The sequence below is a fragment of the Sorex fumeus genome, unplaced genomic scaffold (genome assembly GCF_029834395.1).
Source record: "Sorex fumeus unplaced genomic scaffold, SorFum_2.1 ptg000007l, whole genome shotgun sequence".
Classification (NCBI taxonomy): Eukaryota; Metazoa; Chordata; class Mammalia; order Eulipotyphla; family Soricidae; genus Sorex; species Sorex fumeus.
The window spans coordinates 40963647-40977617 of record NW_026606064.1 but is presented as its reverse complement, the minus strand read 5'-3'; the positions used below and the strand labels follow the sequence as shown (position 1 = coordinate 40977617).

The following is a 13971-nucleotide window of genomic DNA, read 5'->3' as shown; positions in this document are numbered from 1 at the left end:
TATCAGGTAGCTACTTCTCTATAAAAGTAAAATCTCTAAAGAGATTCTCAAGAAGGCGAGTTAGAAAAAATTAGAATTGGGAAAGACAAGAGGAAAAAATTAAGAAATGGAGTAATTTTATTTTAATATAGTGAATCTTGATATATATAATTATAGATAATTTTCATGTAATTATAGTCTCTCATATAATTAAATAAACAATTTTAGTTTTGTAAATAATAGCTAATTTCAATTTAATATAGAGTTAAGCATAAATACTTATTGTTTCTCTTTCTGAAATTCTTTTCTCCGAAGACATGGTTTAGATAGCAAGTAGCTATGTTCAGGGCTTACTTCTGGCTCTGTATTCAGAAATCAGTCCTAATGATAATCAGGGGACTATATTTGGTGCCAGGGATCATATCCAGTTGGCTAAATGCAAATAAGATCCTTATCTCCTATGCTACCACCCCAATACATCTTTCATGAGATTTCAAAACATCTTTCGTGAGATTTCAAAATAAATGGATATTCCCACTTTATTTTTTTGCTTTTATCTAACTAGAACTTGCTGGATACAATCTAGAGCCACAGTCTATGTGAAATCTCAGTTACTGTCACTTTAATGGGAAAAAAAATCACTGTGGATTCAGGTGGAGAAAAATGGATATTAAACAAGAATGCTATAGTCAGGTTTTGCCTTCATTTTACTTTTTTCGTTATGTGTTTAAACTCTGGAAATCTATTTGTAGTACTAGTTGCTCTATGCCTTTAAATTTGGTTTTCTTCAAGGGATAGGGACATATATTAAAGTTTTTTTCTTTTAGTCAGTCAAAAAACCACTCAGACATCAAATATAAAGCCAAAAATCAAATGAAGTCCTCTAAACTTGGAAGCAAGCAACATTCTACTCAAAACACATATTTAGGTTTGTCAATATAAAGTATGGTGTACAAAATGCAATACAGGTAGCTCTGTAGCACTATACTCCTGTTGTTCATGGATTTGCTCGAGCGGGAACCAGTAACGTCTCCATTGTGAGACTTGTTACTGTTTTTGGCATATCGAGTACACCACAGGGAACTTGCCAGGCTCTGTTGTGAGGGTGGGATACTCTCAGTAGCTTGCCGGGCTCTCAGAGAGGAACAGAAGAATCAAACGTGGGTCAGCCACGTGCAAGGCAAAGGCCCTACCTGCTGTGCTATTACTCCAGCCCAAATCTTAAAATAATACTGTAAATACCTACAAGGATTTATCACTTAATCACTTAATCACTTAACTTCCCGTTAGTCGTCGATTTGCTCGAGCGGGCGCCAGTAACGTCTCCATTTGTCCCTGTCGCGTGCTAGTGTAGCCCAATGGCATCTCTTCGCTCCGGGAACATGGAGGGCCTCAAACCGATCGTTCATGACCTTGACAAAGAAGTCTGACCATCTGGTAGGTGGGCGGCCACGCGGTCTCTTGACATCCCGTGGAATCCAATCAGTAACAGCTCTAGTCCAACGGTCGTCTTTAAATCTCATTACGTGACCAGCCCATCTGATTTTCGACACCTTGGCAAATGAGACAGCGTCCCTGATCCTTGATTGTCGACGGATGTCAGAACTCCGGATTCGTTCTCTCATTTGAGTGAAACGTGATATTCCAAGCATAGCTCTTTCTATTCTTCTTTGGGAGACCTGAATGGCGTTCTCATCTTGTTTGCGTAGGGCCCAGGTCTCTGAGGCATATGTTAATGCAGGAAGAACAGTGGAATCAAAGAGATGTGCCCGGAGCCGGAGGTCGAAAGTCGCCTATCTTCGAAAACTCTTGAGCTAATTCGCCAGCGTGGTTTGGCGCATGCCTCAGGCAACCGCAAGCTAACGTCCGAGCTTGCAAAGCAGTGCAGAGATGCGATCAAGGAAGACCTCAAAGAGAGAAGAGCAGAAGTACTGGTAGATGCGGCAGAAGCCGGGAAAAGTATTCGTAACGCCCGCCTGTCCTTCGCCAACTATAAGACCAAGATGACTGCCCTCCGACGTCCTGATGGATCCATCACATCCTCCAGAACGGCAATGGAGAAGATTATCCATGACTTCTACTCAAATCTCTTCGATAGCCATGTCCACTTGCCGACATACCAAATTCCACAGGATGGGTATGTCGTTCCCAACGTTCTCCCTTCCGAAATCCGACACGCCATTTCGTCAGTAAAGAAGCAAACAGCACCCGGCCCAGACAAGGTCAGACCTGAACACCTGAAGAACCTGCCGTCAGTACTCATCAATACACTGGCTCGGCTCTTCACTCGCTACCTGTCTGAATGCAAGGTTCCGTCCCAATGGAAAACCAGCAGGACCGTACTACTGTTCAAGAAGGGAGACATCCATGACATTGGCAACTATCGCCCGATCTGCCTATTGTCTGTCATCTACAAGTTTTTCACTCGAGTCATCCTGAATAGGATTGGCAGAACACTAGATGAAGGACAACCATGTGAGCAAGCAGGGTTCCGCAAAGGATTCAGCACCATCGACCATATCCACACGATAACCAAACTCATTGAGGTTTCTCGGGAGTTCAAGATGCCGCTCTGCTTAACGTTCATTGATTTAAAGAAGGCCTTTGATTCTGTTGAGACGGAAGCGGTCATTGAAGCCCTAGCCAATCAGGGCATTCAAGCCCAATACATCAGGATCCTCCGTGAGCTCTATTGCGGATTCACTACCAGGATCTCACCATTCTACAAAGAAGTGATCGTTGATGTCAAGAGAGGGGTGCGGCAGGGTGATACCATTTCACCAAAACTCTTCAGTGCCACCCTCGAGAACATCATGCGACGACTGGAATGGGAAGGAATGGGAGTGAAGATAGATGGTCGGCATCTACACCACCTCCGCTTTGCTGATGACATTGTTTTAATAACACCAAACATCAGCCAAGCGGCACAAATGCTGGCCGACTTTGACCGTGAGTGTGGAAAGGTAGGACTACAGCTGAATCTTACGAAGACAATGTTTATGAGAAACAGCCTTGTTCCTGACGCCCCATTCGCTCTCAATGGAACGACCATCTCCGAATGCAACAGCTATGTGTACCTAGGTCGAGAGGTCAACATGACAAATGACCTGGCACCCGAGCTGCGCAGGAGGAAGAGAGCGGCTTGGAACGCCTTCAAGAACGTCGAAGAAATAGCTAAGAGGACAAGGATTTATAGTATAGAATAATATAGTATAAAATAACAGAAGCCAATATTTATGAGAACTATTATATGACAGACATTATTATTTTAAAGTTCCTTGTATTAATTTTTAGACCTAATAGAAACTTTTCAAGAAAGTTTTACCACTACATTCATTTTACAGGTTTCAAAAAAATGGCACAGTAAAGTTTAAAAATAAATTTCCCCAAACTGCAAAGCCCCTAAATGTAGAGCAAGATAAATACATAAATAATTTGACCCATTTCATGCATTTGCCAAATGCATGAAAGGAAGAGCAAAAATGAGAGATGAACATTTTTCAGTTATAAAAGTAATTGAAAGATTTTTTTCAGTCTGGTTTCAATGTATTTATAACCAGGATCCTTGAAGAACAAATGCCAAACTTAGATCTTAAATTTTGTTTTCTAATAAAAATTTTCATAGTACAAATCTCCTGAGAGTATATAATAGCAAATCTCAAAACAAGAACAGCTCCAGTGTCATTGAATGCAAGCCTGTTCTCAGAGATATCTGGAATTGTGTAAAATAGAACAAAATATAGTTCTTACTAGCAAAGTAATAATTTGGTTACTATAATGATTAAAATATAGTGGAAAAAGCTATGTCAATTAAGGGACTGACTAAGGTCATGACATCAAATAAAACATAAAATAGCAGAAAATGTCTGTTAATACATAGTCTTTCAATACAAACATTTAAAAGTGTTATATATTGATGAACCAAACTTTGTATATGTAGGTCATTACCTAGATTACCTGTAATTAGGTGTTTAACACAAATATAGATGTGTCTATATCAATAGTTTCTCATTTTAACTGAAATAATACTGGATCAGAAGAAATTCAGAAAATATAGTATAATATGTGCCATTTTATTTTATTTTTCTTAAATATGTGCCATTTAAAAAATAAAAAACTGAACACTTTAAAAAGTATATATGTGTTTGTAGGATGTGTAGAGTGGTTCTTAGAAAACAACTATAGTAACATAAACTCTGGAGCGATAGCACAGCGGTAGGGCATTTGCCTTACACGCAGCCAACATGGCTGACCCGTGTTTGATTCCTCCGCCCCTCTCGGAGAGCCTGGCAAGCTACCGAGAGTATCTCGCCCGCACGGCAGAGCCTGGCAAGCTCCCCGTGACGTATTCGATATGCCAAACACAGTAACAACAAAGTCTCCATTGGAGACGTTACTGGGCCCGCTGGAGCAAATCGATGATCAACGGGAGGGCCTTTACTTACTTACTTTACTTAACGTAACCTAAAGTTCTATGTAAGTCTTACTCTGCAAAAAAACAGAGTCCTTCACTTTAGACTAAAAGAAAATCGATGGGTGTTGGAATATAGCTCCAAATATTTTAGGCTTAACATTGGTTTGCCCTTCCCCTCTTACCATGAGAAACTCAGGTTTATTACAGTGCTCCTGAGGCACTTCCATTCCATTGTGTTTATCTGTAAATTCTTCCCTATGTTCTCCTCCCCAACCAGTTAATCAGCTTTTCCCCTAATCAGACTGTTAACTTGTAAGGTTAGATTCCTCAGAAATCTATGATTTTTATATGTATGAGTAAAATATTGCCTTTCTCCTCTCCTTATGTCTTTTGAATAGTTTACTTTAATGCAATGTCCTTTTTGTACAGATTCAGAAAGACAGTTAATATTATGCTTTTGTAATTTCGGATTTAATTGGCTTTGAATATTATTCACTCCCGGGCATCTGCTTTCTCGACTTAAGCCTCAGTTGCCCTTGGTTCCTAACACCCCAAAAGCAGGGTCCCGATGAGGGACTGAATGGACCCATGGCAAGTGATGAGCTACCGTGGCATCAAAATGGGCCAGGCCAAAGTGCCACGATTCTTAACTATAAGTTAAGAATTTGATCACAGACAAATGCTGTCATGATCCAAAAGTAACAACGAGACTAAGACCATGCTAGGAATAGGAAAGACTATCTGGCCTGAGCACTGAAGTTTGAGATCAAGATGGCCCTAGGAGGGCAATTCTATAAGTTTAAGGTATTTCTTACTGTATCCATACAAAATGATTTATGTTATATATGCTTATATGTTTATTGGACAAGGAGAGGAGAAACACCCAGGAGATTCCGCTTTAGGGTGGATTGATCTGATAATGAGAATCTGTCCTAGGAGTGGATTTCCCAAGGGAAAGAATTCTACCCCTATTGATTGTGATCACACCTATGTGTAAACATAAACCTCTCATGCTTGGGGATTTAACTGGACACTAAGAGTGGGCTGGGGGATCAGAATCCAGACTCCAGAGAGGGAGGATGAAGGGGGATTGAGAAGGAGAATGAAGTATCTTGGGGGAGGAAGAAGCAGGAGAAGAGGCAGAGGACAGAGACAGGAGTGGATGGAGAGAGGACTGGAATAAACTGCAGCTGACATCAACCAGCCTGGCCCTCATTCCTTCCTTTGCCTGTCCATCGCCATCGACTTCCCCAGGGTGGGGGAACTGGTGTGAGACTACCGAACGCTGGTGGCGGGAGAGACAGAGCAACTGCTGCTGCTGTCTTTTTTGAGTTTACACACATGGGTTCAAGAATAGTGAGAATTATATATGAAGATTTATGTAATCTCATTTATTTCATGCTTCAGACCAAGTAGACATCAACTATAATGAAAATACAGTTTTCCAAGTGGACAGTAGTCAAACCAAGTCAGCAGTTACCCAGACTTAAGACTTACTTAGGAACAAAAGGGGCAAGTGTAGAAGTTACAGAAGCAGGAGACAAAGCTGATAGCTCGGAGAATAAGGCTCTTGCCTTGCATGCAGTTGGCCCAGATTTGATCTCTGGCATTTCATATAATCCTCCAAGCCCTGCTAAGAGCAATGTGTAGAGACAGGAGTTAAGTCCTGAGCACCACTGGGTATAGTCCAAAAATAATCAAAAAAAGAAGTCACAGAAGCAAAGGCTACCACAAAGGCTACCAAAGTTAAATTTTCATCAGTATATTATTATTTGCTGGGGTTTGTGGATATAGGCTAAGAATATATATAAAGTTCTTAGTAAACAAGAACTTTATTAGTCTACTATGAATGTAGTTTATAGCAGTAAAAGAAGAGTACAAATAGGCAAGCATCAGATAAAAATATAAACAGTATATTTTTATAGGATACTTTAAAAAAGAAAATAACCAGTGAGCAATATGATTTGAAGTGGAAATCTATATAAGCATATAAAGGTGGTTAGTCTATTCTTAGGAGAACTGAGATAAAATAATGTAATACATTTAGAAAAAAAGTACATTGGATGAGCTATTAGGGAGAGGTTGTCAAGACATAAAGAAGTGCAGACACTGTAGAATCTCTCTTATTGGTTCAATTTCAAATAAAATGAGGATGGCAACATATTTAAAATAGTTTAATTAAAAATAATATTTCAGAAAAGTTCAAATTGAGCAACATATTTTTTTTGGATAATGACACCATAAAAGATGAACATGCAGAAAAAATTAAATAAAGAAAATAACTGTTAGAAGCCAAGAGTCATGTGGTTTCACTAGTACCATCTTAAGATACACTCTGGTGAGGAAAGTGTCAGGAAAAAGGATGCAAGAAACTGTAATCTAGAAAAGGTCTATTCCTCTGCCTCAAGGGTCAATCCCTCGAGCACCTTAGTGACTGTTCCAGAATACGCTTTATTGGCATAAGACAGCAAGCTGGAGGATGGTCACCTTATATACTCAAAGTAACGGTCTTGCTGTGTAGTCACAAGAGGACACTCATTTATTTTTTAATTTTGTCAGAGAGAAAAAAAACCCGGAAGCACAGTTATGCTAGTACTTCTCTAGAGACCTTGTTGCTTTAATGGTGGTTTTCCTTATTGGTCTACATTAGTACCAGTGTAATGCAAGTATAATAAATTCTCAGAGGTCACAACACCAAACTTCATGCCAAGGCATCCTTATGAACAGGCTAACTCCTTCAAAGTGACTGTTTCAAACATATGATTTGTTCTAGGCTTAGGTAAGATCCTAGCAATCCCCAACTGAATAGTTTTACAGATCCTGGTCAATTTAGAGACTTGATATTTTTGTTTTCTCTTTCTATTTTTGTCTTTTCCCCAGCACATTTAATTAACTCCTTTTCTTATTTGAGTGTCTATACGTAAAAGTAAGCCTAGGGAACATACCCTCTGCCTCAATACCTCAATAAAATCAAGGATTACATTGTCTAGCTCTTTAGATGCATGCTCTCTCTGTCTCTCTGCCTCTCTGCCACTCTGTCTCTCTGTCTCTGTCTCTCTCTCTGTTTTGTTTCTGGTGGGTTGCACCATTTACATATCTTGTAAGTAATAAAACTATGTTTTTTCTTCTACAATCTTAATGATTTAAAGGGGCAGTCTACTTATAATATCAATAGACAGAGATTGGCATGAAGACTCATGCCAAAGCATGGACACATATACATACACACATACACACACAAATAGTGCATTTCCAAATTTCCCTCTCTCTTTTACAAGAGACACACCTTCTTAGATAGCTTAAGGGTAGCAGGAAGTAAAATTTAGAGTTTATAAGTACAATGGAAAGGGATGAGTCTGAAGGAGGTGGGAGAGTGTCCTGGTAGTTGGAGAATAATGTTATCAATCATTAAGTAAGGAAAAAGTGGCTATTAAAAGAGATGTCATCAACTTAAATGGGAATTGTCAAGAGAAGATGGTAGGAAAATGGAAATGGACTGTCCTCATGAGTTCTCACTGGAAACAGAGACTAAATTGGGGTCGAAAGAGTTATGTTTGACCTAACTTTGTAATATGTTCTGGAAAAGATATAAGTGCTTTATGATAAGATTAAGGGGAAAAATAGACATCTCTAGAGAATGCAAACCATGCATATTACGTGGCTGAGATGGTAGAACAGAAACACAGGAACAGGGGAAGAAATTATAGGAGAACTATTTGGAGGGAGCTGCAAGATCTGAGAGAGATGGTTGCATGTAATACGACTCAAAGTCACCAGGCTAGTGATTCTAGACACCTGGGGAAAAGAAAGAGAAGAATTTCTGGGAATTACAAGAGCATGTGCTGGATGGAGAGGCAAGAAGTGCTGAGTCATCAGTATTTAGGTATTGACTGAAATGAAAGAAATAACCAGATAGAAATGTATGAGAAAAACATAGTTCCCTTGTTTTCATGTTGCTGTTGAAAATACCAACAGGTAATAATATATATTAAAACATTCAAGGTAGTATGTTTTAAAATGTTACTGTTTGATATTTATAAGATTGTTTACTAGGTAAATATACATATTCATTCAACTAAAATTATGTCTCTTTAGACCTTTGTCCATGGAATGTTTATATTTTTCTGTAAAAGAGTTAGCAGAAGATATTAGTACAAGATTCAGAAAGATGATGATGAGAACAGAATACAGTTCTATTGCCTGCCTTAAAATTCCAATATAATTTTTCTTCTACAAAATTCAATATGAGATGTTGATATTTAAGAACAGTTTCACAGCATAGAGGAATATATTTAAAATGTATACTGATATACCTCTAATGTAATCTTTTATCTGTATAGAATATTGTTATTTTTAACTAGAAAATAATGTATCTTGGCATAATATTGTCTTTTCCAGACTTTTTTGGTGCAATACTGTAAATCCTTAAGGCAAATTATCTATGATAAAATTACATACACACATTACCAAGTCATTGCTGATATTAAGATGAAGATAAGGGGTGCTTATACTGATGAAAATTAAAATGCATTAAAAACTCTCATTCATAATAATTGTCATAATTCTATGACCTCGTTTTTGTTTTGCAGGACCATCTATGTAAAATTAAACCTTCTGTCTCTATCTATTCCATCTTGATAATTTCTACCTTTTCCAACAACTTAGAAAACAAGCTCAGAGAAGAGTTGGATGAGAAGATTCATGGAAATAATTCAGAGAAAATATTTTTTATGAAACCAAAGAAATATTTAATGTTACTGAAGAGATATAATACATACGAAGGTAAATCTGTAACAGTTTCTAAATTAGAAAGATACATCTAAACTATAACATATTAAGAAGGCTCATGTCTTCTTATACATCTGCTTATTCATTTGATCTCTGGATAAGCTGAAATTTTCACTGAAATATGTGTAACTTACAATGGACACAACCAGCACAATGTCTTTTGTCCATTGGGGCATTAATTTTGCCAAGATCATCATGGGGAAAAACCAAAGTGTCATATTCAAAGGCCTAAAATGCAGCATTATTACAGAATTTCATTTTGCCAATTATGTCTCTGTACACAAATTGTTTAAATCAATAAAATGTGTTTTAATATTTATACTTATTTCCTTGTTCTAAATGTAAAGCATCAGTGGGGCAGAACCAAGCATCAGCATAACCTGAGGGCAATCTGGTGGCCATATATGATTATGACATTTTTCTCTCCACTTTTTAGGGTCCTTTTTGGCTTTCTTTCCCACTCCCTAAAACTTTCTGTTTGATACCTCTTACCGACATTTATTTTGACAATTTTTTTCTGAGAGTCCATCCTCATCTTCTCCCATTATGTCCACGGCTGAAAATATCAGTGCAATGAGAATGGCAAAGCAGCAGACCAGGGCAAAGATCACTATACACTTCTGCTGGGACTACAAGAGAGAAAGAAAGAAATTTCCATTTAGGACTCAAGATTTGATAACTTTACATAATTTCACATAAAATCCTTTCAGAAATACATTTATTACCGCCAGAGAAAGACTACTCCCTGTGTGAAAAATGCCTGACCTGAGCCTTGCAAGATAGCAGTGGGGTTAAGGGACAGGAATCCAGTCCCATCATTGCCACTGCATGCCTTGTCAACAGGGTTAGTTCTGGATTTCTTCACAAATTTCTGGAATGGCCCTATTCTAGAATAGGTACCCATACTGTACAGCCCAAGCATCAGTGGAACCTAGCTTTGACCCATAGGCTGCATATCCCTGGGAGCCTAATGCTCTAATTACTGCCTGGGAGTCCACCATCCCCAATTTCTAACACTCATGTGTATTCTTCAATGCTCCCATTCAATATATTAGAATAGGCTAAACAACAAAAGGCCATTCCAAGACTTGTGAATGAGTTTGTGCCCTTCTTTGTATCAAAAGCATTTTAGAGAACAGAGGGGAATGCCCTGCCACAGAGGCAGGGTGGGGCGGGGGGGATGGGGGGGTGGGAGGGATACTGGGATCCATGGTGGTGGGAAATGGACACTGGTGGAGGGATGGGTATTTGATCATTGTATAATTGAAACCCAAGCACAAAATTTTTAAGTCTACAACTGTACTTCATGGTGTCTCACTAATAAAAATTTTAAAAATAAAGCATTTTAGAAACATCACACAATGCTGCACACACGCAAAAAGGAAATTATAACTGTTCTTTATTTCCTGTTGCTACCACTAATATCTATGCAAATTGTACTGCAACTCTATATTCTGTTTTTTCCCATTCTCCTTTCTTGAAGATAATTCATGTAATGGTGTTAGAAGAGATATTCCTGGGTGGTTAGTATGTGATCTGCATCTAAATTGGATTTATCAGATGTAATGATCATTATTACGTAGCTGAATGAGTTTGTTAAGACTTTGACGACAACCATAACAAATATACATGCTCTTGATAATATTTCCAAATAGAAATACAAACTGAAGATCCAGGTAAATTATCTCACATATGTCCTTGTTTTGTACTTAAAGATGTCCCTATTCTGTGGGTGGGGGAGGATTTCCCTAAAACACCATAAAATTAGAGAAGAGGACAAATCATTTTGTCTGATTTTTCCTTTGATAGACAGGACTGGCTGTTCATTCCCAGAGAGGTGCTGGGTTTCAGAGTGATGCTGAGAGGTGCTGGGTTTCAGAGTGATGCTGTAACATCTGTCTGATCAATGTTTCCAAAGGCTTTTCATATGACTTCCCATGGAACATATGAGAGGAAGTGCATTGCAATATTGCCTTTTTTTGTACTCTGGAGACATTGGATCCTCTGCCTGCTCCCAATTCAATAGACAGTCTTGCCTGACCTATGTCTCTGTTGTCCCAAAATTCCAAACGGGATCAGACCACCATCTCCTTCGTGCAAAATTCTATTTCACATTGCAGTGAGAAAGGGCTGCAAAGTTTAATTTTAAGAAGAGAACTCCCAGAACGACCACCAACTGGGAGCTCTTTGGCACTACTGAGGCAACATGGGAAGATACCGTCATTGACAACATTGACAAGTAATACAGTCGACTGGTTTAGCACCTCTATGACTGTGCAAAGAACGCTGAGAGAGATAGCCACAATAAGATGCCTGTCTTCAAAAACTCTCAAGCTCATTCATTCACCAACGTGGCTTGGCGCAAGCCTCAGGCAACCACACAGGAATGTTCAAGCTTGCAAAGCAGGGCAGAGAAGAGATAAAGGAAGATCTCAAAGAGAGAAGAGTAGCAGTGCAGGTAGATGCGGTAGAAGCTGGAAAAAGCATTCGCAACACCTGCCGGTTGTTCGCCAAATACAAGACCAAGATGACTGCCCTCCGCCGTCCTGATGGATCTATCACATCTTTCAGAAGGGCAATGGAGAATATTATCCATGACTTCTCCTCGGATCTCTTAAATAGCCACGTCCACCTGCCCACATACCAAATTCCACAGGATGGATATTTTGTTCCCAAAGTTCTCCCTTCCAAAATCTGACACGCTATTTCTTTGGCAAAGAAGCGAACAGCACCCAGCCCAGACAAGGTCAGACCCAAACACCTGAAGAACCTGCCATAAGTACTCATCAATACACTGGCTCGGCTCTTCACACGCTACCTGTCTGAATGCAAGGTTCCGTCCCAATGGAAAACTAGCAGGACAGTACTACTGTACAAGAAGGGAGACATCCACGATATTGGTAACTATCACCCAATCTGTTCTGTTGTCTGTCAACTACAAGCTGTTCACTCGAGTCATCTTGAATAGTATTTGAAGAACACTAGATGAAGGACAACCATGAGAGCAAGCCAGTTTCTGAAAAGGATTTAGCACAATCGACCACATCCACACGATAACCAAGCTCATTGAGGTTTCTCGGGAGTTCAAGATGCCGCTCTGTCTAATGTTCATTGATTTAAAGAAGGCCTTTGATTCTGTGGAGACTGAAGTGGTCATCGAGGCCCTAGCCAAATAGGGCATTCAAAGTCAGTACATCAGGATCTTCTGTGAGCTAAATTGCAGATTCACTACCAGGATCTCACCATTTTACCATCAAGAGCGGTGATCATTGACATCAAGAGAGGGGTTCGACAGGGTGATACCATTTCACAGAAACTCTTCATGCAATGACTGGAATGGGAAGGAGTGGGAGTAAAGAGTCGGTTGGCAACTACACCACCTCCGCTTCACTGATGACATCATTCTTATAACACCAAACATCAGCCATGAGACACAAATGCTGGCTGACTTCCACTGTAAGTGTGGAAAGGTCGGACTTCAGCTGAATCTCACCAAGATAATGTTTATGAGAAACAGTCTTGTTCCTGACATTCCATTCACTCTCAACAGGAAGAACATCTCCGAATGCAACAGTTATGTGTACCTAGGTCGAGAAGTCAACATGACGAATGACCTGGCACCTGAGTTGCACAGGAGGAAAAGAGAGGCTTGGAATGTCTTCAAGAACATCAAAGAAATAGCTAAGGGATGAAGAACCTCTGGCTCTGGGCACGTCTCTTCGATTCCACTGTTCTTCCTGCATTAATATACACCTCAGAAACCTGGGCCCTATGAAAACAGGATGAGAATGGTATTTGGGTTTCCCAAAGAGGAATTGAAAATGCTATGCCTGGAATATCACACTGCACTCAAATGAGAGAAAGAATTCGGAGTTCCCAACCTCCATTGATGGTCAAGAATCAGGGATGCTGTCTCATTTGCCAAGGTGTTGAAAATCAGATGGGCTGGACATGTAATGAGATTTGGAGACGACCACTGGACTAGAGCTGTTACTAACTGGATTCCACAGGACATCAAAAGATCATGTGGCCAGCCACCTATGATATAATCAGACTTCTTCATCAAGACCCTGGTGAAGGTTTGAAGTTGTTCATGTTCCTAGAACGACAGATGCCATTGGGCTAAATTAGCACGCGACAGGGAAAAATGGAGATATTACTGGCACCCACTCGAGCAAATCAATGAGTAATGGGATGTCAAGTGATGCAGTGATCAGGACAGGACTGGATATTAAATTTCTGTTTGTTTTTTTATGAGTTATTTCCAAAAATGCAAGGGTGATCTTTGACCAGACAACCAGTACTTCCTTACTAATGAGATGATTATAACCCTGTACACACACACACACACACACACACACACACACACACACACACAACTTAGACTTAATTTACACCCACTGGCTTTGCCTCCTTGAGGAACTTTTCTTCCTTTATGTCCACCGCCAATGGTTTCCAAACAACCAAGGAACCTTCCATAAGTCGGAATCCAGCTTGTTAATGGCAATTTCAGATTAGAGAAAGCTGACATCAAAGCATAATGTTGATGCTGTAACCAGGCACTCTCAGCACAAAAGTTGTTTCTGTTTAGTATATTCTAAACTTCCTGCAAGTCTCATATCCCAGATGAGAGTAGACCCTTGGTTCCTGTCCCATCCTGTTTGTCAATATGTTCATTACTTCCACAGTCAAAGTGGGAAAAGTTCAAAATAAGATAACCCCCTGGCCATGGTTCCTTTGTCATGGCTTGTGCTTTTTTTCTATCTCAAAAAACCTACCACAAATAAAAA

At 39.5% G+C, this 13971-nt stretch overlaps 1 protein-coding gene across 1 annotated transcript in view; it reads right to left on the bottom strand.

Annotated features, from left to right (window-relative positions):
- Window positions 1-13971, bottom strand: part of PLD5 (phospholipase D family member 5) — a 493931-nt gene that overhangs the window by 282008 nt on the left and 197952 nt on the right. The window contains exon 2 of the mRNA XM_056136541.1: window positions 9674-9810. Coding sequence (XP_055992516.1) covers window positions 9674-9810 — 137 coding nt within the window. The remainder of the gene's footprint in view (window positions 1-9673; window positions 9811-13971) is intronic.